The sequence below is a fragment of the Nicotiana sylvestris genome, chromosome 12 (genome assembly GCF_000393655.2).
Source record: "Nicotiana sylvestris chromosome 12, ASM39365v2, whole genome shotgun sequence".
In the NCBI taxonomy this organism is placed as follows: Eukaryota; Viridiplantae; Streptophyta; class Magnoliopsida; order Solanales; family Solanaceae; genus Nicotiana; species Nicotiana sylvestris.
In genome coordinates, this window is record NC_091068.1 from 44,580,347 (window position 1) to 44,603,644 (window position 23,298).

Below are 23,298 nucleotides of genomic sequence, written 5' to 3' on the forward strand. Positions count from 1 at the left end.
AGGCCTCTTCTTCAACTTCAAGCCATAGGCCCAAAAAATGGCCCAATCTTCCCTACGACCCAGTCCATTTCGAACTGGGTCGACCCAGTCCATAACCCAACACCCCTATCTTACAAAACAAAAACAAAACAAAAAATAAATAAAAGAAAAAACCCTAAAGAGCTAAGCCATCCCCCCCCCTTTCTATTTTCTTCTTCTTCCTCAAGCTTCAAGAAAGCCAACAATGGCCACCCTATCTTCTTCCTCTTCAAAAACTCAAAACCACCCAACTCCCATGGCTGCCCGTACCTGCTGCCTCACGTTCTTCTCCTTCAAACCAACCAAACCCTAAACCATCGTCACCCCTCCAAAACCTCTCCGGCGATCCTCCATTAAATCCGACGACCACTGCTGTCCGCCATCGTCTTCCTCACCATCTTGCCCAAATGATCCCTCATTCCACGTCAAGCAGCAGCAACTGCTGCTGCGTTGTCCAAACTATCCCTCACGTCCATACATTCCGTCGCCATAACCAGCTCGAACACCCGAACCACCACCAAACGACCATCGTTGTCATGCCCGCTACTACTGTGCCATGCTACTGCTGCTGCTCGTGTTGTTATCTTCAGCTGTTACTGTGTCGCGTCCGCCTTCATCTTCTTCGTCGAGCTCAAGCTTGAGCTCGACGTCCATGGTCTCCACTCCTTCGATGAGCTTTCCGCCATGGTTGCTTCCAATACACCCAGCTCCAGCATCATTAACGTCAAACAGAAATTCTGGACAACATTTTCGCACCATTTTTGTTGATCTTCTTGGATTTCAATCTGAGTTTCGAAGTGATAAAAGTCAATCGTTCGTCCGGGAGCATTCAAGTGATTTTGGGGTGATAATCATTTCCGGACAGATTTGTTTTCATGCAAGTTCATCGTTGATTCATCTCCGGTTAGTTGGTTTTGAATCTCACTTATCGTCCATATTTTGTTTGGTATTTTTCGGATCCAAAATAAAGAAGTGATTTAATTCTTGTTTGATTTGTTCGTCGTTGAAATAATTTTCTAGTTTGTTCATGTTGTTTGTTAAATTAATTTTCAGATTTCAAAATAGAAGTTTAATTAGTTGTTTTCATATTCATTTCATGTTTGTATTATTGTTTAAGTGAATATTTGTTAGTTTGATGTTTGTTAGATTCAAATTGAAATTTAATTAACTATTTCTTCAATTTGTTTCATGTGTTTATGTATTGTTAGAAATTGTTAATATTGTTAAGTTCAAGTTTAAGTTCATAATTGTTTCTTCGTCGATCTTGTCATTTGTTTAAAGAATTTAGTTGTGTTAGAGAAATATGTTGGTTTAATCGTTTAAATCCATCATGTTTGTTGTTTAAAATAGATTCATTCATGTTCATACTTTGTTTGGATGATCTTGAATCCGAATTTTGTATAGTTTGATTTCTTGTTTATCATTTATGATTATTTCGTGAATTTGTCTCATAATCTTGTTTAAGTTTAATATAAGAATTGTTTGTTGTAATGTTGTTAGTAGTTGATTTTAAGTTCAATATGATTGAAGTTAGAAATCTAAATATACTTGTTTGTTGTTGTTGTTTAAATCCGAAAATAGGTTTGTTGCTAAAATATTGTTCAATCAAATTTTAGTTGTTCTTTGTTGTTCAATTTGTGTTCATGTGATTTGTTGTTGAAATGTTGTTAAAATCGTGTTCATGTGATATTGTTGTTATGATGTTTCATCCGTGTTCATATTGTTGTTTGAACATTGTTAGAAATTGATCATATTGTCTATATTTTGGTTAAGTTTGATTAATTGATGTGTTATAGCTGATGGGTAGTTTGGTAATTTATAGTACTTTCGGGGGTAAAATAGTAATTTGCAATAGGGTCAGAGGGGTAGTTTAGGAATTGTACATTTTGTAATTGTTTATATGAAGCATGGGGGACAAAATAAAATGGGGTGGGTTGTGATATGGTTATTTAATATAAAGGGGGGACAAGATTTAATTTAAATCTTGCATTATTTTAAATGAAGCATGGGGGACAAAATATAATGGGGTGGTGTGATATGTTTATTTAATGTAATGGGGATGAGTGGAAAGATAATGGGTTGGGTAGAGAAAAAGTATTGATTTAATTGATTAAAAGATTTATGGGATGAGATTATATATATGAAGTCTTGAACACAAGACAAGATAGAGAGAGAAACAAATCTGAAAAGAACAGAAAAGAAATAGAAAGAGATACGAGAAAAAATACACACACAGATAGAGAGAAAAAACGGACAGAGAATAGAAGAGAGAAAAATTCCGAAAAATATTTAAGCTTTCAAAAATAAAAATAAAAACTAAAAATCTACTGCTTTCTTTCTTTGTTTGAAATTAGTATTAATGGTTGTTGTTTCATTTAAAGCTTAAAGCTTTTGTTTTTGGGATTACTACTCCACCGGTCTGTACTGGGTTGTTACTGTTGCTGGGCAGTTGTTGCTGTTGTACTGTTATTACTGCTGCTGATTCTCATCTTCATTTTCTTTTGCTTCCAATATCAGGTACATATCTGTAAATTCATGTCACGAAAAGCTTCAACATGACAAATTAATGAAGTTCGGGAATTATAATTCTGTTTTCCATTCGTTCAAGTTCATTAGTTAAAAATTTGGTTTTTGTTTCAGTTGATTAATATAGTAGTACGTTTGGCGTAATGAATATAAGATAATTGTTACCTCTTAAAATTCGTTTAAGTGTTGTAATAATATCATCTATTTCCGAAATTTTCATTAAGTGAAGTCATGATTAAAATATCAAGGTAGGGAACATGGCATAAAATGGGCCATTAATTACATCCCGTAATATTGTTAGCTAAATGTAAAGTAGAATGGAAGTATCAATAAATTACATTATTAGTATATCTTGTAAAAAATCTGATTTTTGTTTAGATTAATATAAGTTGTATGTTCATATATGGCATGATGATGAGTATATATATAATCATATGTGGAAGGTGAGTTGATACAATATTAGGAATGGTTCAAACGTACAACTATATTGCATGTGATGTAATTTTATTGAATCAATTTGTATAATAGTTCTCTTTCTTATCAACTTGACTCTTATCTTCCATTGCAAACATTAACCAAACCATTGCAACTTTGGACTAAAACAAATACATGAGAAGGACATAGGATTTATAAACGAATCGTGGCATTTTATGTAAAAGATATATAGAAGAAGAGTTCGCCTTAAATGAAACAATGAAGATTCTGCGGAAACTATTAATTTGTTTACCATTTTAAGTTCTTTCCCAATTTTATACACGATTCGATTTATGGACATCCAAAGGTTGTATCCACGAAAAAATGTTAGTTTTAGATATGTATTGTCTGTTTTCTTTTTCACGTCATTAATTCTTTAAAATTTGAGGTATATGATTCATATGTGTAAAACAAGGCTCGCGGTCAACACATAATAACAATTTGTAGAGAACCTTATCAAGAATATTTTTGTGATTAGGGATACGTTCGCGTAACCTGATTATATTTCTAAAAGCAATTCGGATTATGCGTTCGCGCAACTTCGATCGAATATTTAATAAAAGGGATTCCTCGGAGAATATCATTATTAATTTCATAAAAACCCGAGATGTGAGGTTCACTACTTAATTATACAAAAAGGGCGAATGTTCTTGATTTTATTAAAGCATAATTTCGAAAATAATTATTATAATAAAAATATTATCTATATTATTGTGTACACGTGCGCGTGACACAACTCCGCATTTTTAAAAAAAATATAATTTATAACACGAATATACGTACGCGTGATTCGATTCAAAGAAGGGTCTTTAAATATAAATAGAAGCGGTAACAATAAAATCATGCAATAAAAATGTATTTTACAAATCAAAATAATCAAGCCGAATATAACAGTTGAGCGACCGTGCTAGAACCACGGAACTCGGGAATGCCTAACACCTTCTCCCGGGTTAACAGAATTCCTTATCCGGATTTCTGGTGCGCAGACTGTTAAATAGACAGAGTCATATTCTCCTCGATTCAGGGATTAAAACCGGTGACTTGGGACGCCTTAAAATTCCCAGGTGGCGACTCTGAAACAAACAAACAAATCCCGTTTCGACTGTCCTTTAATTGGAGAAAACTCCTTTGCACGGACGCGGGGCGGAAAAGGGAGGTGTGACAACAAGTGGGATCATTGCCTCCGGTTTTGGCCATCTTCTGTCTTCGGTTCCACGTGTCGTTTTCTTATGCGATCATAAAATATGAATATATTTTACCCCATACAGTATTGAGTAAAAAAATTCGAACCAAACCGACATATAAATATATAATTTTTATATATAAATTTAAGACTTTTCATAGAATTTTCTAAATATCTAAAAATATTTGTGATTCTCTTATGGGATGTAATATTTAGTTAAATATAAAGTGCTCGATTTTTATTAACTTTAAATAATGGGATGTACGATCACTTTCTTATCAAGTGTTAGTGAAATGCGTCAATCTCTTTGTTCTTCCATATTCATATATCAAAATCTATTAAATTCTTATATCTTTTTTGAATTTGAAGAGATATTTCAAAATTTTAAAATTAAATAGAATATATCATTATATAGTTATCATATGATTTTTATGTTTAATTATTAAAATCAGTTAACCTTGAAAGTGTACATCAACGAAAAATTATTATCAGACGACTAAAAAAATAACTATCATATGCTACTAAGAAAATTCTCCCATAAGAATATGTTAATAGATCATATGTTTGTCAATTTTTACTAAATGTATATTTACTTATAAGAAATTTAACAAAATATGATTGAAATAATATTCATGTTACAAAAAAATCCGACAAAAACAAACAAATTCAAATCGATATAGTTGGTGTGATTTTGATAAAAATCGAACCAACCCGGTCTATATACACCCCAATAAAAGTATGACCCCCTATTACAACTTCTTTTTCCGTGAAAGCATAAATTATTTTCAAATAACAATCCAAAAAGAGAAAAGCAAAATATCAATGTAATGCGAAAGAGAATGAAGAATTTCTTATTTTCTATAGTGACGAGACAATTCTTATTCTCAAGCCATGGCTTCATTTAGTAATCAACGAGTAAAGCACAAATTCGTTTTACCTATTTAACAAGAATTCCTTTTCTTTTGTTTCTCTTTGTCTAAAGCTTTCATTCCCAAAGTTAAAGGCAAAAGAAGGAGCTTTGCCTTTAAATGCCTTTTAGAAAGGGAAGTGAGTGAGAAGCTGTCAGTGCGTCAGCTCGCACTTCCTTTCTTTCCTTTAGGGAAATCTTTTTTTTTCTCTACACTGACAATGCCAACCCCCACGCATGTTATAGAATACAGAATATAAATAATTAGATATATTCTTCTTTAATAGTATAAAGTTTTTAAACAAAGTAATCATATAATTCAATATGATATGAAAAAAATTCTTAGTTCAAATCTCACCATCATCTATTATAAAAAGAATTTTTACATGCTTGACAAAGAAAAAGGTCATGAGATTTGTAGTTTCAAATCACCATTATTAGCACTCGCGTACACAAAATTAACACAAGCAGAGTCGATTATTATCACAATTTAACTCGTAAGTTCAACTACGTTTGGTTCTTCAGTTATATTAAAAAAAAATAAAAAAAAATAAAAATAAAAAAGAGTAGTTAGTTGCATTAAGCTCCGGCTATACGCGAAGTCCAGGGAAAGATCGGACCACAAGGGTCTATCGTACGCAATATTATCCTGTATTTCGGCCAAATGTGGTTTCCACGGTTCTTAAGTTATATCCCTGTCTCAGATTGATATTTACTCTCTATCATTTCTTCAAGCAGTATCGACCTATATATTTTTACCAGAAATCTATTTATAAGCATATGTTAAAAAAAACAAAAAGGTACCTCCCATAACAACCCGTTCCTTTTCTTGCATAAATTTTAAATTCACATAAAAACAAACTTAAAATTACATTATAGGCAGTTGTATTGTTTTTTCTTTTCAGTTGTAGCAACCAACCTTTTTGTCATAACTACGTGTGATCCTTGATAGATTCCCTCCTTTTTCTCTCAATCTTTACCTTTCTTCCAACTCTTCAACTTGATTATTGATGCCCATGCATCTGTTAATAAAGAATCTCAACTCCATCTTCAAAACCTTGAACTCTCCTTACTGGCCTTTTCTTTTACTTCTTTATTTTGATTTTTTCTGAGTTTCCAAGCTGTGGCCAAAGAACAAGACAATCATTCTTGGCACATTTTTTTGCATATAATATAGTTTTATACCCAAGAATACAGAGCTCTCTGTTTTAAACTTTATTTTTTGGGCATGTGAAATATGGCAAGTTCATCTGGAATGAATATTAAAGAAGGGATAAATTCATGTAGCGGGAATAATTCGATAGGGGGAAGAGATAATTCTTCTTCACCTACAAATTTTCAACAAAATCAGGTTTCAATGGATTGGACTCCAGAAGAACAAGCTATCTTGGAGGAAGGTTTGGTAAAGTGAGTGAATCTTTTAAAGTCTTGATTTGATGTTTTGAATTGATTACTTTTTGTGGGGTTGGCTATTTTATGGTGGCCTGTAAATTACTTGCTTCTTGTTGTGGTTTAGTTGTCTAAGCTTTGTGATTGGTACAATGATGAATTTTTGCATGTTATATTTGCTAGGTACAAATATACGGTCTGTGAGGATTCATTTAGCCGATCCTTACTGGGTTGAATTCATCGAGCGTAGTTGCTGTTGTGCAAATATATGATTTTTTATTTTTCGTTTGATTAAGGTGGTTTGAGGGTCTATCGGAAACAGCTTCTCTACTCCGTCAGGGTAGGAGTAAGGTCTACGTACACACTATCCTCCCCAGACCCCTCACTTGTGGGATTCTACTTGGTTGTTGTTGTTGTTATTGTTATAGTGTTGTAGTTTGATTAAGGTGGTGTAAGCTCTTTCCTTCTTATGGCAAGTATTCCTTTATGATATTGGATATCCTTCCTTTTTCTTTTGTTTCTACTTTATATGCTCCTTATTTTACTTCTTTCAACAGTTAGAATTAGTTAACCATGTAAGAAGATGCTTTAACAGTATATTTAACAAAGTTGTGACATTATTGTCGCTTTTCGTTTGATTGAACTGAGGACTTTAGGCATATATGGTCTAATGACTAGTGTTCTCTGGTTCACTTGGTCTCTCCTGTGATAGTCTCAAAGAAGTACCTGAAAACACCTTAAATTTCTTAGTAGTAACTGAAAGTACTGGTATGAAAACTGTGAAGTACTTTTATACAATCTACTATACTGCCAAACACAAAGGCGGAGCTAGGATTTGAAGTTACTGGGTTTGGGATTCTAGCCTTTCTAGGTCACTAGGTTCTAAAGTAAGAATTTGTACCTATTCAATGGATTTTTTAAGACAAGTATTAGGTTTGCACTAAAGCTACTAAGTTCGGCCGAACCCGTTACCGAAGCTCTAGCTGTGCCCCTGGCCGAACAACCCCTTGTTGAATGTTAGTTAAGTAGCTACTTTGATAATGTTTATTTTAAGGGCCACAGCTTTTTCGATATTAATGTTCAATTGGTATGCAGAAATATGGAAATGCATTTCTGATATTTTTCAGTACTAGCCTTGTCCGAAAACCTCAGACAAAAAGCCAGCTTAAGAGTACCAAGGTTCTGAAAGGAAGACAAGCCTTAAGGCAGCTAAAGCTAGGAACGCGCGCTAAAGTTATCTTACTGAGATAGGAAATGTGAGACATGACATGAGGAACAACATTTGAGAGTGTCACTAAAGATTAAGGACATAAGTTCTCTTACTTACGAAATAGAGGTGTTGAAGTTAGGAAAAGAATTTGAATAGTTCTGTCATCAGCATTTCTAACTATTGCTATTTGGTTTATGATATGATTAGTTTTAGACTCTGCTAATTTCTAGTATTAGAAATGAATTTTTTATTTTATTTTTAAAAAATGGATAACGGATAAATTTTAGGCTGATGTTTCTTTACTTCCTTCGTTTATCTTGTCAAACGTGTTGATTCGTGTAGAGGTTTATCTCTTTAAGCTACTTTTCTCAAGGGTCTATAATTCATTTGTATTTACTGAAGCTCCATATATAGGACAGCTAATGCATCTGGGAAATAACTCCTAAAAATTACCTGCAGATATGCCTCCGAGACAAGCATATCCCGTTATGCAAAAATTGCAATTTCGCTGAAGAACAAGACTGTTCGTGATGTGGCATTACGATGCAAATGGACCACGGTAAGTACTCCTAGCTGCTGCATTTTGTAGCTGAAAACTCTCCCAGGAAAACTCTCCCAGAACTTGATACTTAAACAAAATATAAGTAGAAAAAGTTATAAAAAAAAAAATAAAGCCTGAATTTATTACTTTGAAAACAATATATAGACAAGCATGCATCTACCAATCAAGTACACCTAAGTCCCAGATAAGCCATAGCTAGTACTAATAGAAATTCTTAACCACAACATGGTAACATTCATTGTTTTCTGCATATTAGCAGGCATTAGATCTGTTCCTCAAGTTTTGTTGTTACCATGCATTTGTCTTTGATGTTCATATTGGTTCTGTTTGCTTCTCATACTAATGAATTTCATTTGCTATTCCTTCTTTTCTAAAACTCTTTTTTTGCATCATTTAGAATCCTTATCGTTGTAATTATATGGTTAAGAAGAAATTGAGTTAACATAGTAGCTATCATATTGTATAGGTATAATTTTCAATTTCTTTGGAGCAAGTTTTCCTAATTTTATAGTGTTGTTGTACTGACTGTGTTAGTATCCCTGTAGAAAAAAGAAAACAGCAAGAGAAGGAAAGATGATGCAAATCTATTGAAGAAAAATAAAGATAGAAAGGTAACCACTTCTTTTTATCTCTTGTTTTTTATATTGATTTCCCTTTCTCTTTGAGCTCATCTTTATGTACACAAACAACACCATGAGAGTAAGTATTAGACAATGAAGTGGTACTCCATTCCCTTCTAAACATCTTGAGTTCATTTCCTTCCAAACTGTCTGTGTAATGCACGGTGGTACAAATTAGATGGAACTTTAAGTCGCTTTTCTATCATCTGGATTCTACAGCTGCCTATGTCTTCCTTTAGGTTGGTTGGCATTGCCCACATCCACTGCAAATAAGTTTGTAAACATGCTCCTAATTCATAAAGAATTTAACATCTATATACTAATAGTATAAAAAGTACAATATAAGGTCACCTAAAAAACAACAACAGATAATTGTCTATAATAAGTGGGATTAGCAACTAGGGAAATAATGTAGGTAACCTGCTACAACAGCGTAACTGTCAGTAAAAGGAGTTTCATTAACAGCTGAATTTGCGAAACTTATGATATTTTTCTTTGATTTTGAGGAGCCCTTTATAGGTAGCCTTAACAAATGATCCGGGTTTCTCACGCTTATAATATCTTCTGAAGGTTGTAATTCCATTCTTTTGAAGTTTCTATTGATTAAGACATGAACACATCACTTTTAAAGGTACAGTGTTCTTCCACATGATTCTCCGAGGCCACTGACCGTATCTTCCCGTTATGACCAGAAAATTATAGCATGATCCAACAAAGAAGCTTTCATTCTTTTCTGCTTTTCAGACTAATCTGGCTTTTGAGATATTTCTGAAGAGCTACTTTATGTATCTCCCAGTCATAGAAGTTACTCCAAGATGTTTATCTCCAGTGATCTGTTGTTTCTCCTAAACTTCCAGTTGTAGCTTCTTGACCTGTAGTAAATCTAACTGGGTGCAACATGTGTTGGACACATTTTCTTGACTGGCAAACATGTCATAACTAGTAAGATTTCTAACATGTAAGCTCTTGGTTTAATGAGAGTCGTCGAGAGAACTCCCCAAGCAATAAAACATAAGTGGTGCAATTATCTTCTTCTCTTTCACCGTCTTCTACATTGTTTCCTTGTTTTTCTAAAACCTGTAATGAAGAATATGTTAGAATGCCGCATGTTGGTTGAGGGAGCAGACTATTGTCTCCTTATATGGTCTTGAATAATCATCACCTCATGAACTCTTTTTGGGTTGAGTTACGCATCATATCAATTTTCTTAACATTGTATTAGAGCCATACCTATCCTTATTCTTTGTTACCCTATGTTGGAGCCCCATATTATATTGTTCGTATTCCAAATGTCCAATCCTGGGCATGCATCTGGAGAGGGGACGGAGGGGTGTTAGAATGTCCCATATTGATTGGGAATGAGGTGTTGTCTCCTTATATGATTTTGGGCAATTCTCACCTCATGATCTTGCTTATGGGATTGAGTTAAGCGCATGGTGCCTTTTCTTAACAGACCAATGTTTGTAAGACTTCCAGCATTAGCTGGTTCTTATGATCCTCTAAAGAATGGTTATTCACAGACCAATCTTGTGTACCTTTGTTAACAATAAAACATCAGATAGTATCTCCTATCAACCTAGCTAATGGTGGCGAAATGATTAAAAAAAACAGTTATCCATCCATATTATCCACTAGAAAACGGGTTGAATAATGAACTTCTTAAAAATGGGTCAAATATGGATAAGAACAATATTATTCACTTAGAAAATGCATAATCAATGGATAAATAATGGGTTTAACTTCGATATTTGTAAAGACTCAAATTGGGGGTTCCTCAGGCTTGGGAGACTCCCGAAAGTAATCATATTCAAAAAGATATGGATAATATGGTTATCCATATTATCCGCTCGTTAACTCATTTTCTACCCGTATTAAATATGGGTTAGGTCGGATAAATTTATCCGTTTTTGCATTATCCGTTTTCGACCCGACCCGCGCGTTTGCCACCCCTAAACCTAGCTAACATCATTAACCTACCCCTGACTTTGTAGTTGGATAATACGAGTGCAATGATTTTGAAGGACTCAGAGCTTCCTGCAAAAGTGAACCTTGCATTGTTTGTAGCTACCTCAAAAATTTTGTCCTCCTTAATGAACTTGCTTTATTCAGATGATGGCATCATATGAACCTAGCATTTTCTCTTCCCCATTGAAGAGGAGGACTATTTATAATGTTAAGTTGCTAAATATATTTCTGTGAATGTGATGTAAGATCCAAGCATAGATCAGACAGAAATGACTAAAAAATTCATCTGCTTATAGAATCTGGAAACCTAAATATTATAGTCAGACATTGCCTAAGGCAAGGAATGGTCATAGATCTCTCAACCTAAAGTAGTTGTTACCTCAGAGCTGCACATTATGCCTTCCTAGTCAGTCTAAATTTGTAGAGTTTGATCCGTGGAAAAGTTCAATAACTTTCTCTGCAATACTAGCACCTCGATTGTCGCTTAACAAAACTTTATAGAATTATGAAGATCATTTTTTATCTTGGAAACTTTCACTCTTGCATGCTTTTAGAAAGTTGTCTGTCTATCGGAATTCATCACTGGTGTTTTAGGTCATTTCTGTTTGGCTTACTTTGATGTATACCTCCAGAGGCTCAAGGAAATGTGTTACATTCTTTTCTCAGGAAAAATTGACTGATCCTACTGCAGCGTCGTCCCCTGTAGTAATCCAGCCTGGTTATGTTCCATATGCTCAAGGAGTGGTTTCAAATAAGAGTGACGGTTTCACCTCGTATCATGGTCAGTTTCACTTCTTCTCAAGAATAGTTAGTAGATTAAAATTGCTCTTTTTCTTTAGCATGAAATTTAGATATCTGAATTATGTTTCGTTGGTGTTCATCATATAAAACACATGAAACTACATTCTTACATTTTAAGTTCTTTGTCAATGTTAACTCAATATTAAAAAATAAATAAATCCCGAGTGTTTTCAAAAGCGAAAAGCGCATAACAGAGAGATGGCCCTTGTGATTTTAAGCGAAATATGAGTAGCAAAGCTCACACAATCTGTTGGAAATGTAAAGAATACCAACTATATCTGAGTTTAGCACTATAATGATCAACTCACGATTAGAATAACTAACTTTCTCGTCCGATATATTATAACGTCGATATTAATTCAACTCCTCAGAGTTGAGATTCAAACAACAGCTTCTCACTGGGATAACATTGCAACTCATTGTTTGAAGCGTGAACTTGGCTGAATCATATAGCATATGTAAGATGTTGAGGTCTACAACTTTTGGGGACAAACACCTGATATCTAAAGTTAAAGCATCTTATGATGTTCTTCTCATCTAATTCCAAGATCTTTTATTCATTGCAGCGACAGTCAGTGTCACCACGCAGCTTATTCATCAGAATGCTCGGATCTTTGAACAGATTTCGACGAATCTTGTAACACATCAAGTAAGCATGCAGCTTATCTGATATAATTTCAACTTTTTTCTTGTAAATGATATCTGATATATTGGGGCCTCTCCCTAATAGGCCTCCTCTGTAAACGACAATAACTCTACACTTATATGCTCCACTTCTTTCGTGCAGATACGCGAGAATGCTCGACTTTTGAGTCAGGCTCGAGATAACATCTTCATGATTTTACAAAAGTACGTCTGAAGTCTCTTGAGTATGCCTGTTCCTTTACATCTTCTATTTTTTTTATCTTCTACAGTATGTAAAGTCCATCCACTAGGTTATTAACTGCTCCCCATTACCCTCATTCTTGTGATCATTTTGATTCTCACAGAATGTGCCTACTGTCCCGTTTATGAGACATTATTTGTTGCCTCTCGCCCCCTAATTTGTTTTCTGTGCCTACTGGAAAATATTAAGGCGAGTTACATACTACAACAGGTTACACTGATAGTGCAAATATTCTTTGCAATACCTCATTTACTTGTGCCTGTTCAATTATATTGCTAACTTGAGTAAGGAAGCAGCCGTTAACCTAAGATGTACCAAATTTGCAGGTTGAATGAGTCGTCATACATACTGAAGCAAATGCCACCACTTCCAGTTAAGTTAGATGAAGAACTTGCCAATTCTATCCTTCCCCCCTCAACTCATGCAATTGGGTGATGATACTCACCATATGATCCGCGGCTATTCATCATAAGATTTTACAGAGGGTAAAAGGTTGTCAATGAAGTGCCTGCTTTTGTCATCTCTACCGCGTAAGGAGAGGGAGAGAGAACGAAGAGATGACTGACTCGAGTACATTTGTTGAGCATACTGTACTTGCTTTGTTGCTACCTTTAGCGGTAGAAATCATAGCTCATGCTCGAAAACATTGTACATTCATAAAATAGAGTTTACATTAGAGTGATTATCAAGTTAAGAGTCTGCCTATTCTCACTCTTTTTCTTGCCCACCTCATCAATTAGATGCTTTGGTAAGTAAATGTCAGCTAAGCGTCTGCCTATTGTCACATTCTCTTGCCTACCTTGTCTATTTGAACAACAATCTGGATTTAACTTAAAAGGTAATTTATAAGGGTACTGATAACACATTACCATTTATTGTAGCTAGGCGGGACAGAAGAAAATTTGGATACTTTTTGTACCTAATCATTTCATCTGGAGTGGAACCAAAGATAATACTTATTTACATAGACTAGAATTACGTGTTATTTGAACGAAGATTAACTGGGGAATGAATATTTCTATGAAAAAACATCTTTTCAGTTTGAACACTGTTTGAAATGGCTTCAGTTCAAGAGTAAAATTACAAGAGTAAAACCAAACAAATATTACGCCTCGCATTCATGGAACTGGTGAAAAAGAATAAGAAGAAAAAAGCACCCATCAGACACCAAAAATACAATCACCTAAACGAATACAAAGATGATCAAAATGAAAAATCCATGGGAACGGGGGATAACAAATACACAGCAGCCCAAGTAGTGATACCATTACGAGATGTTCTTAACTGAAGGAGGCCATGACAATCTCCTGTGTCCCATACCATCACCTTTTGCGATTTCACTACCTTCTTGTGGCTCACTTTCTTGCCTTCTCAGGCTTCCAACGGCTAAATCATCAAAGCTTGACTCCGATCTCCATGGGGGAGGAGTCACACAATCAGTATCTCCAAGTGTTCTTTGTGAATGCTCGTTGCTTGGTTTTGTAGACAAGGAAGAAGAATGACCAACTCTAAAAGCATGCAGTGTTGCAATTGACTCTCTCATCGCAGACATGGCTTCAAAGAATCGAGTGCTAGAAGCTAAAGCTACAGGAATTGGACGAAGCATTTCCTACATTAATTAAAACATCAAACTTGAGGGTTCACGAAGTTCTCCTGCATGCTTCATGCAACAGATCCAAGCATTCCACAGAATAAAGCTAATTCAGGGTCTCGAAAAGGAATAATTTTGTATCCCGTGTGCACTTTGAGGGTTCAACTCACCAGTCACACAATAAAACAAGAATGCAACACTGCACTACTGATTTCATGGATTGTGGTTAAAACTTCTTGCATCAGTCTTACCTGAGCGCACATACAAACACGTGCTGCTTCTGTACAGATTCAAACGCTGTAACATCTAGTTGCATCATCCCTGTGCATATTTGTCAGTTATAGCACCCTATAACTACACCACACTTCATTTAATTTTTTCCATCTTATTGGGATTCAAAATTTTCTTCCCATCAAATCAAAGAGTATGCAACTACAGTGACAAGCCCATCCACAAAATGAAAAATAACATTTTCTTGCATCAAACAAATAGGAAAAAAAATTGGCCCATCAAGCACCTGACAACTGTCACCAGGAGAGATATATGCTAATGTGATGGTTCCATTTACCCTTACTAATTCAGGAATCCCCACATGCAAAATAAAACAATAACGTCCACACAAAACATATTACTTTAGTACAGCATTATGAATGATGCTTCAACACTCAAAACAATCATAACAAATTAGTTTTATATTTACAACATACGAAGAACGAGTTAATTGGCAGGAGAAAGGAAGAGCATACCCCCCAAACTGTTGGCGGTTCTTTAAAATTCTGACTCCATTGAAAATCTGTTACAGAGGCCGTTAAAGCACCATAATCACTAGCAGCCCTCATCAGCAATTCTGAAAATTGTTTCTGCACAATTCAATAGTTTTAGGCATCTATATCTATTGGCTTGTTAAATGGCTGAATGATTAAATGAACAGTTGAAAAAGATAAAGACTGATATAGAAGCATCTGAGTTCTTGCTCTCAAGGATACTTAGAGACGTGCCTGTCAAAGTGCAACTACTGTGAGTCAGTGTTTCACAAGGTAAATATTGTAAAGTAGGGTGTGTTAAAAGTGAAGTGTTAGTCGCTCATCGACTAAATATAAGATGTAGATTGCATTCTACAACTATAAATGGGTGAGTTTTGTATTCCACTATCCTCATGTTAGCAAAACATCTTTTTTCTTATCTTAGTTTTCACACTGGGTGTTTCAAGTTTCAAAGGGCCACAAGACAAGGACTAAGCAGTAGCTCTTCTGAAGAGCTCCACAGTAGGGCTGGGCATATATCGGGTAAAACCGATAACCCGAACCATTAATTGTTTATTGGGTTATCGGTATCGGGTTATTGGGTTAACGGTTCGATAACGGTTTAGAATTTTTTCACTATTGGGTTATCGGTTCGGGCCTTGGTTTGCCAATTTTATTAATTGGTTAACCGATAACCTAATAAGAACTAATAAAACTACGACTTTAGCCTTAAGTATATACATATGCTAGGGCTTCAGTTCATTCTCTCCTATTCTTTCTCAGCCGAACTCTTCAGTTGCTTCATCTTCATTCTTCATAGACCTTACTAGTTACTCCTAGCATAAGTCTTTAGTCTTATACATTAGGCTTTTAATTTCTATAACAAAATACATCTTCATATTGGTATTTTTGACCGTTAATGATTCTTTATTTTTTTATTTTTGTTTCTTAATTTTGTGAGCTCACGTTGTGCAGCCTATACCTACTACCAGTTTCTCTTCACACTTATCAATTCTCAATCGACAATCTTTGTCCGTTTCGGGTATATTTTTGAACACTATTCTTCTGTATAGTACACTGAGCTTTGACAACAGGACAACATTTTCTTGCCTTCTAGGTGTTTTTTATTTCTGTGTTAGTATTGCCCATGCACAGATCAAGGTTTTGCTCTATAGTTTCTTTTTTTCAGGTTAGGCATTTGACAAACAACATCAAGTTTATTTGGTGAAGCCTATAAGGATTAAGTAGTTGCTGTTTTGTTAACTTGAATTTGAATTGTTAGTACTATATGTTTGGACTTTTAAGGTGAAATTGCTACTACTTTGTATTACTATTAATGTATTTGGACAAGTGTTGTTGAAGAATTAGTACTATTTCAATTGCGGCCACTCGACAGAACGCAGAAATGGGTAGTATACTATATGTGAATTCTTCTTTTTGCTTGACTTTAGTGAATTGTCTTCTCTTTTTTGCTTAACTCTAGATTGAGTTATCTTATCGGGTAAACCGATAACCGAACCGATAATGATCGATAACCGATAACCGATATCTTATCGGTTCGGTTATCGGTTTATCAAATTTGTAAACCGATAACCGATATGTTAAACCGATATATTCATAACCGAACCGACCGATGCCCACCCCTACTCCACAGATATGCATGTGTATGTGTGTCATCAGTTATTGTTGTTGTTCTACTTTTTTTTAGTGCGCCAGAGGCACGGTAAGGGGGAACAGACACCAGGGACATGCATGGTCAGATGGAACGGCCATCAGAACTAAGAGCAATGCCACTAGAATGCGCACCACAAAGGGATAAGAATAATGCACTTATGAAAAAAAAAGGAAGTGCTTTGATTGGGCAATTGGCTTAAGTGGTCACTCTGTGACCAATTGCCCATAGCCACACCCTCACGACCATTCACTCATAGCCAAGCTACGGAGCTACAAGCGTTTGGAATGATGACCTTGAAGATGGAAGCTTCAACAAACCCTTTGGAAAAGAGGTCCACAACATGTTACACATAGCAACAATGGAAGAAAGGACCTAACTTGGTGCTTGGAGTTGAAGAAGAAGAAGAAGCCCTTGGACAGCACTTGAAGGTTGCAGGAACTGTAGCTGAGGCATTACGCAATCACGGAGGAGAGCTGGGAGGCTGATATTGCTGTCGCGGAGCTCGTGGAGCAATAAGGAAGAAGGATTGGGACTGCTAGTGATCGTAGAAGAGCCTGAGTCGACTGAATATCACGATCGAGGACCTTGAAGGGCAATCGCGATGCCACCAGGAGGCTCATTTTCAGCATTTAGCTAATGACGTTTTAAACCTTTTGAAGGGTTATTTTGGGCAAGCTATGTAATAAATAAGCTTGGTATAATTAGCCCAATACCTAGTTTCATTCTTTAGCTTTTGATGAACATAATAATGGGTATTCTGGCTTCTCTGGTGAATATGTAGTGAGTAATTAGTGGTTACTTTAGTGAGTACTTTGTTAGTGAATCTCTTAATTGCTTTGAGACTTTGCTCTCGGATTAAAAAGAGCTCCAATCTATTGAGTTTCCTAATAGTTTAGGTGCTAATAGATTGTATCTTGGGGTGATTACGTGTTGATTAATCTAATTATTACTAGTTCCCTTTCAATTTTGTATATAACTTCTATCATTTTAATTCCTTGTTATTTTCAATTCCTTTTTCTTGTTTGTGATTGTGATAATCTTGGTATCAGAGATAGGTTTAGAAATTTCTTGTTGATTGTTTTTGATTATCAAATCAGAGAAAAAAAATCCAAAAATGACCCCAAATAGAAAGTTCTTGAGCTTGGTTGAGTTCGAATTTCTGTGGATGAATTCGAGTTTTGGTTGTTAATTACTGTTGAGATTTTTTTTGAAGAAAATATGTGAATTAATTGTTGTTGCAAATCAATCAAATGAGATCCAAGAATTGGGAATTCAATTGAAGAACATTGTTGAACTTTGAGCTTGAATTTGAAAATCAAAATCTGAAAAATAGTGTTTGAAAACGATTGGGTGTGATTGAAAGTTGTTCTATATACTTGTTAGAATTGTATCTGAAGTGGAGAGTGTTTGGATTCGATTTGGTTGAGATTTGAATCAAATTTTGGGAGAAAGCTGAAGCTAGTTTGTTAAGGCTTGAAGAGCACCTGAACCCAGTTGAAGGTCCGCGATCACCAGCTTCAAGCTGCTTCCGCGGAATGTAAAAATCCACTTGTGCATCGCGATCGCGAACGTTTTTCAGCGCGCAAGGTCCGCGATTGAGACTCCATGACCGTGATAGCGGTTGCACCATCAGTTTTCTTGCACCAGAAACCACATGTTTTGACAGTGTTCTTGGGTTCAAATTTGCAAAGTTTTTTCAGGCTGCAAGGGCCGCGATTGCGACTCCAGGACCGCGATAGCGATCGCACCATCAGTTTTCTTGCACCAGAAACTACAGGTTTTGACAGTGTTTTTGGGTTCGAATCTGGGATTTTCTACTCCGTTTCAATTTTTTTTAATTTTCCTACCTAATTAACACCAAGTAAATTGTCCCTACTTGTGTTTAGGTAATTTTTGAGCTTTGCGTCATTATTTCCGCGCTAATCGCCTTAAAGCTTTGTTTCTTTGTTTACGTTGTGACTTTTGTTGGTTCAAGTCCGTATTTGCTTGTCTGTCCTTGAGAGAACACAACTTCCACTCCATCCCGAAGACGATTGGAGCTTGTTTTGAAGCCTTGGGACATAGTTTAAACGTTGAATTCTATTCAACAATATTATGCTATTCAAATACAATGAATCTAATAAAATTGTAATCTATAAAAGTTCTTCCACAAAACAATGTTGATTTTTCCCAATCTTCAACAAAAAAGTTATTTGCGATAATGATAAGCTCTTCAGTAATCATTATATATTCGGTCAAGCATCTATCTCTAGAGGTCTAGGGGTATTCCAGGAAGAAAAGCTGATTACAGTTGGCAAGTAACAAACCTGATATTCAGCTTCAACAGGAATGCAATCCAACGAATATGGTTGTTGAAGGCGAGCTATTATGCGGTCCTACAAAACCCACAGAAGATTTTAATGAAAACACAACAGCAAAATGAAACAAATAAGGAAAGAAATCACAATGACAAAATAATTAAATTATGTAATTCTGCTATGGATGATATTTGCTTCACTAAGACCAAATTTTTTTTTTGATAAGGTAAATTGTATTAATCAAAAGGGAGAAAACTCCCATATATAGGAAGTATACTAAAAAGTAGAGAATTTACATCAGAACATGATTCTCTACAAAAGACGCCCAATCTTCTATACAAGTAGGGGCTATATGAGTGCACCAAAAAGCGATCAAAGATAAAAGACTATTCTTAACTATCCACATCCCCTCAAAAGTTGTCAATGCTCTTTGCTAGAACAACTGCAAGCTAATGCAAGAATTCTTGATAAAACTTTCTGGTCTCATCTCAGGACAGGCCTTACTTTATTCCACTGCATTTCAATAAAATGTTCCTCTTTTATTTTTGATAAGTAACGTTTCAATAAAATGTTCGCCATATTAAATATTGAAGGTTTTCACATTACAAGCAGCATTCAGCTATAACTCCTACACATTGCACGACTCCGCTCCCTCTTTCTTTTCCTCTCACTGCCACTGACTCCTGCATGCAAGAATACAAGAGTGCACAAAGAAGCACATCCACAATACTTTCATGAATACAGCTGTCCACAAACAAAAAGACCATGCAGCTGTACTCGAAGAAAACAGCAAATGCATCACACACGCATATAGAGACCAACATCATTCTTCCTTTTCACCGTCTGTACTAGATACTGCAGAAACAAAGTTCTTTATTCCATATTATCCTTGCATGAATACATCTTTAATCATTCAGTGAACAAAACCTACACAAATCAGCAACCACTTGAATAATCATATACAACAACAACCCAGTAAAATCTCACAAGTGGGGTCTGGGGAGGGTAGAGTGTACGCAAACCTTACACCCCAAGGGGTAGAGAGGTTGTTTCCGATAGACCCTCGGCTCAAGCAGACGAAAAAGACAATATATCAGTACCAACAGCAGAAAGCATAAAAATAATAACAGAATCAAAAGTACCAGAAAATAGATGAAAAACAATAACAGTAGCACGTAAGAAAGGCTCGGTACTATGAAAAGTGAAAGAGAAGTGTGGACACAACAATAACCACTAGCACTCTAGGACACAACCCTGTCTGACTAGCCTCTTACCCGGTGCGGAGTAGCAAAGAGCTCTGCTACCTCCTATCCTACAACCCCAATGCTAGACCTCCACACTTTCCTATCAAGGGCCATGTCCTCGAAAATTTGAAGCCTCGCCATGTCCTGTCTGATCACCTCTCCCAATACTTCTTGGGCCGCTCTCTACCTCTTCTTATACTTGTCAAAGCCAACCGCTCACATCTCCTTACAGGGCTGTTTGGATTTCTCCTCCGCACGTGCCCGAACCATCTGAGCCTAGCTTCCCGCATCTTGTCATCCATCGGGGCCACGTCCACCTTCTATCGAATATCTTTATTCCTAATCTTATCCATCCTAGTGTGCCCGCACATCCACCTCAACATCCTCATTTCTGCTACTTTCATCCTCTGGATATGCGAGTTCTTAACCGGCCAACACTCTATCCCATACAACATGGCTGGTCTAAACACCGCTCTATAGAACTTACCTTTGAGCCTCACTGATACCTTCTTGTCACATAGGACTCCAGATGCTAACCTCCACTTCATCCACCCCACCCCTATACGGTGTGCAACATCTTCGTCGATCTCCCCATCTCCCTGTATAACCGACCCAAGGTACTTGAAACTACTTCTCTTGGGGATGACCTATGATTCAAGCATCACGTCCACGCCTACTTCCCTCGACTCGGCGCTGAACTTGCACTCTAGGTATTCTGTCTTAATTCTGCTAAACTTGAAACCCTTCGACTCAAGGGCATGTCTCCAAACCTCCATCCTCTCATTTACGCCGCCTCGCGTCTCATCAATCAGAACTATGTCGTCAACGAATAACATATGCCAGGGCACCTCCCCTTGAATATGGTGCGTTAGTGCGCCCATCACCAGGGCAAATAAAAACTGGCTAAGTGCAGATCCTTGGTGCAGCCCCATAACAACCGGAAAATGCTCTGAGTCGCCTCCCACCGTCCTAACCCCGATCTTAGCTCCCCCATACATGTCTTTAATCGCCCTAATGTAAGCAACCGGCACGCCTTTCGCCTCTAGGCATCTCCAAAGAACCTCCCTAGGTACCTTGTCATACGCTTTCTCCAGGTCAATAAACACCATGTGCAAATCCTCCTTCCTATCCCTGTAATGTTCCACCAACCTCCTAATAAGGTGGATAGACTCCGTAGTTGAATGATCCGGCATGAACCCGAACTGGTTATCAGATACAGACACAGTTCTCCTCACCCTCTTTTCCACCACCCTCTCTCAAACTTTCATGGTATGACTTAGTAACTTGATACCCCTATAGTTGTTACAATTCTATCGCCTTTGTTCTTGTACAACGGTACCATCGTTCTCCACCTCCACTCATCTGGCATCCTCTTCGTCTTTAAAATAATACTGAACATCCTAATCAGCCACTCCAAACCTGCTCTACCCACACTCCTCCAAAATTCAACCGGAATTTCGTGTGGTCCGGTCGCTCTACCCCTACTCATCATACGCATAGCCCCCACGACCTCCTCAACCCTAATGCGTCTACAGTACCCAAAGTCTCGATGAATCTCGGAATGCCCCAAAACACCTAGCACTATATCCCTGTCTCCATCTTCATTCATAAGTCTAAGAAAGAAAGTCTATCATCTCCTCTTAATTTGTGCCTCTCCCATCAATACTCTGCCGTCCTCATCTCTGATGCACCTCACTTGGTCCAGATCCCGAGCCTTCCTCTCTCTTGCCTTGGCCAATCGGAAGAGCTTTTTATCCCCGCCTTTGTCCCCCAGTTCCTCGAAATTCATATCCATATCTCGAATTCATTTAGTTTTTTTTTCTATGTGTCTTAATGTGTTTATTCTGGTGGTCCTAAATAATTATGTCCAGAAAGTGCACATGCTGCATGTGATGCTCCCTCCTCTGGAAAACACAAAAGCATTGACGAATGGAAGAACATCAATCATTTGACACAAATAGGATTGATGCCTCCCCATGACAAGAGGGAATTTTGTTTAGTTTCAAAAGGTGGACAGAGAAGATCACGAAGAAATATTTGAATATCACCAAATGTAACTATGCCGAAAATATAAGTTAAAACTCAGATTAAGTCAATTACCTTATTCTGAATAACGTCCTTCAAAATAGTAGTAATCCTTTGCAATGTTTCAATCTTCTTTTCCATTTCACTGACATGTGTCAGATGAGCAACATTTTTGTCCTCCTAAAGTTGTAGCCCATTACTATGTTAGTTCATGAAATCGTCTAAAAGAGTAAATTTTTCAAAAGCTAAACAGAGAACAGTATCGAATAGTTTAGGTGTGTAAGTTTGAAAATTTTCAAATTATTGTGTACTATTAAGTAACCATGCCCAGCTGAAATGGATAGGACATATGCATATTAGGGTCAAGTGAAAAGTCGAAGTGATATAAATTCACACCACATTCACTAGCAGAACATCGTGTTGGATAATTTAAAAAGGATGAAATTCTTAAGAATCTGAACAATGTCACCTTTCGACCTTGAAGTTCGACTTGTAAATCAGCAATTTTCCTTTGAACAGCAGTGAGTTCCTTCAAGACCCTTATCAAATCATCACCATTTTCACCAGTGGTGGTGGATAAGTTTTGGATCTCCTCCTAAAACAACGGGAATATTGTTGAATTTCAATCAATAAATCTCAAATATGAATATTGCTACAAAATCAGCAGTACAAGACTCAATTAAAAAGAAAAAAGTGTGGACCTGGGAATTGGGAGGAGTCGGAAGAGAGAAACCGAGTTCAGAAGCAATAGAAAGAGCATCAGACATTCCACCAAGTCTTCTCATTGGTTTCCTTCCAACCCATGTAGGATTTGACTCGCTTCCCATCATCGCATTGGATTTGGATTTTCCTCTCTCTCTCTCTCTCTACACAACGTCTACTATATATGTACCAACTTCAAATTTTTTAAACTTCCAAGTTCCGGTCGGCCAGATCGTTTCCGCAATAAAGTTCCTTCGTTGTTAGTATTACTTAGATCCCACTACGTTTGGAAAACAGCACTTCCGCCCCCTTGTGTTTGGAATTTATGGTAGATACATCCCTTTTGCCAATAATCTAAGTTCTAAGGTATTGAGTCACCAATGCCTATAGGAATTAATTAAAGGGGAAAATTAACTATTTCCCGTTACTCAACAATTGTTAGTAGTTGAGCTTTTAAATGTATCATGCCTTCTAATATAT

General features: G+C 36.5%; 2 protein-coding genes across 3 annotated transcripts; one reads left to right on the forward strand and one right to left on the reverse strand.

Moving 5' to 3' along the window:
* Window positions 1-6,116: 6,116 nt before the first annotated feature.
* Window positions 6,117-13,255, forward strand: LOC104224843 (uncharacterized). Of its 2 annotated transcripts, none has more exons than XM_009776554.2 (7): window positions 6,117-6,515; window positions 8,167-8,266; window positions 8,815-8,880; window positions 11,521-11,635; window positions 12,222-12,304; window positions 12,443-12,504; window positions 12,868-13,255. In XM_009776554.2, the coding sequence occupies exons 1-7, from the start codon at window positions 6,346-6,348 to the stop codon at window positions 12,974-12,976; spliced, it is 705 nt and encodes a 234-aa protein (XP_009774856.1). In that variant the 5' UTR covers window positions 6,117-6,345; the 3' UTR covers window positions 12,977-13,255. The 2 variants fall into 2 exon arrangements, with proteins under 2 accessions (XP_009774856.1, XP_009774857.1); XM_009776555.2 differs by having other exon boundaries at window positions 6,253-6,515; window positions 12,443-12,524; window positions 12,868-12,954.
* A 301-nt stretch (window positions 13,256-13,556) lies between these two features.
* Window positions 13,557-23,036, reverse strand: LOC104224844 (AUGMIN subunit 2-like). The gene is made up of 6 exons (XM_009776556.2): window positions 22,818-23,036; window positions 22,586-22,711; window positions 22,192-22,296; window positions 18,857-18,925; window positions 14,879-14,992; window positions 13,557-14,150 (listed from the first exon to the last, which is right to left on the reverse strand). The coding sequence occupies exons 1-6, from the start codon at window positions 22,944-22,946 to the stop codon at window positions 13,809-13,811; spliced, it is 885 nt and encodes a 294-aa protein (XP_009774858.1). The 5' UTR covers window positions 22,947-23,036; the 3' UTR covers window positions 13,557-13,808.
* Window positions 23,037-23,298: the final 262 nt, after the last annotated feature.

What these genes read in the sequence shown, in the direction of transcription:
- LOC104224843 (XM_009776554.2), top strand. Translation starts at nt 6,346, where the DNA reads ATGGCAAGTTCATCTGGAATGAATATTAAAGAAGGGATAAATTCATGT. An exon ending in TTGGAGGAAGGTTTGGTAAA is followed by an intron (nt 6,516 to 8,166) that starts GTGAGTGAATCT and finishes AATTACCTGCAG; the next exon opens with ATATGCCTCCGAGACAAGCA. An exon ending in CGAATCTTGTAACACATCAA is followed by an intron (nt 12,305 to 12,442) that starts GTAAGCATGCAG and finishes TCTTTCGTGCAG; the next exon opens with ATACGCGAGAATGCTCGACT.
- LOC104224844 (XM_009776556.2), bottom strand. Translation starts at nt 22,946, where the DNA reads ATGATGGGAAGCGAGTCAAATCCTACATGGGTTGGAAGGAAACCAATG. An exon ending in CTGTTGAAGCTGAATATCAG is followed by an intron (nt 14,993 to 18,856) that starts GTTTGTTACTTG and finishes TGAATTGTGCAG; the next exon opens with AAACAATTTTCAGAATTGCT. An exon ending in AACCGCCAACAGTTTGGGGG is followed by an intron (nt 14,151 to 14,878) that starts GTATGCTCTTCC and finishes TAATTAATGTAG; the next exon opens with GAAATGCTTCGTCCAATTCC.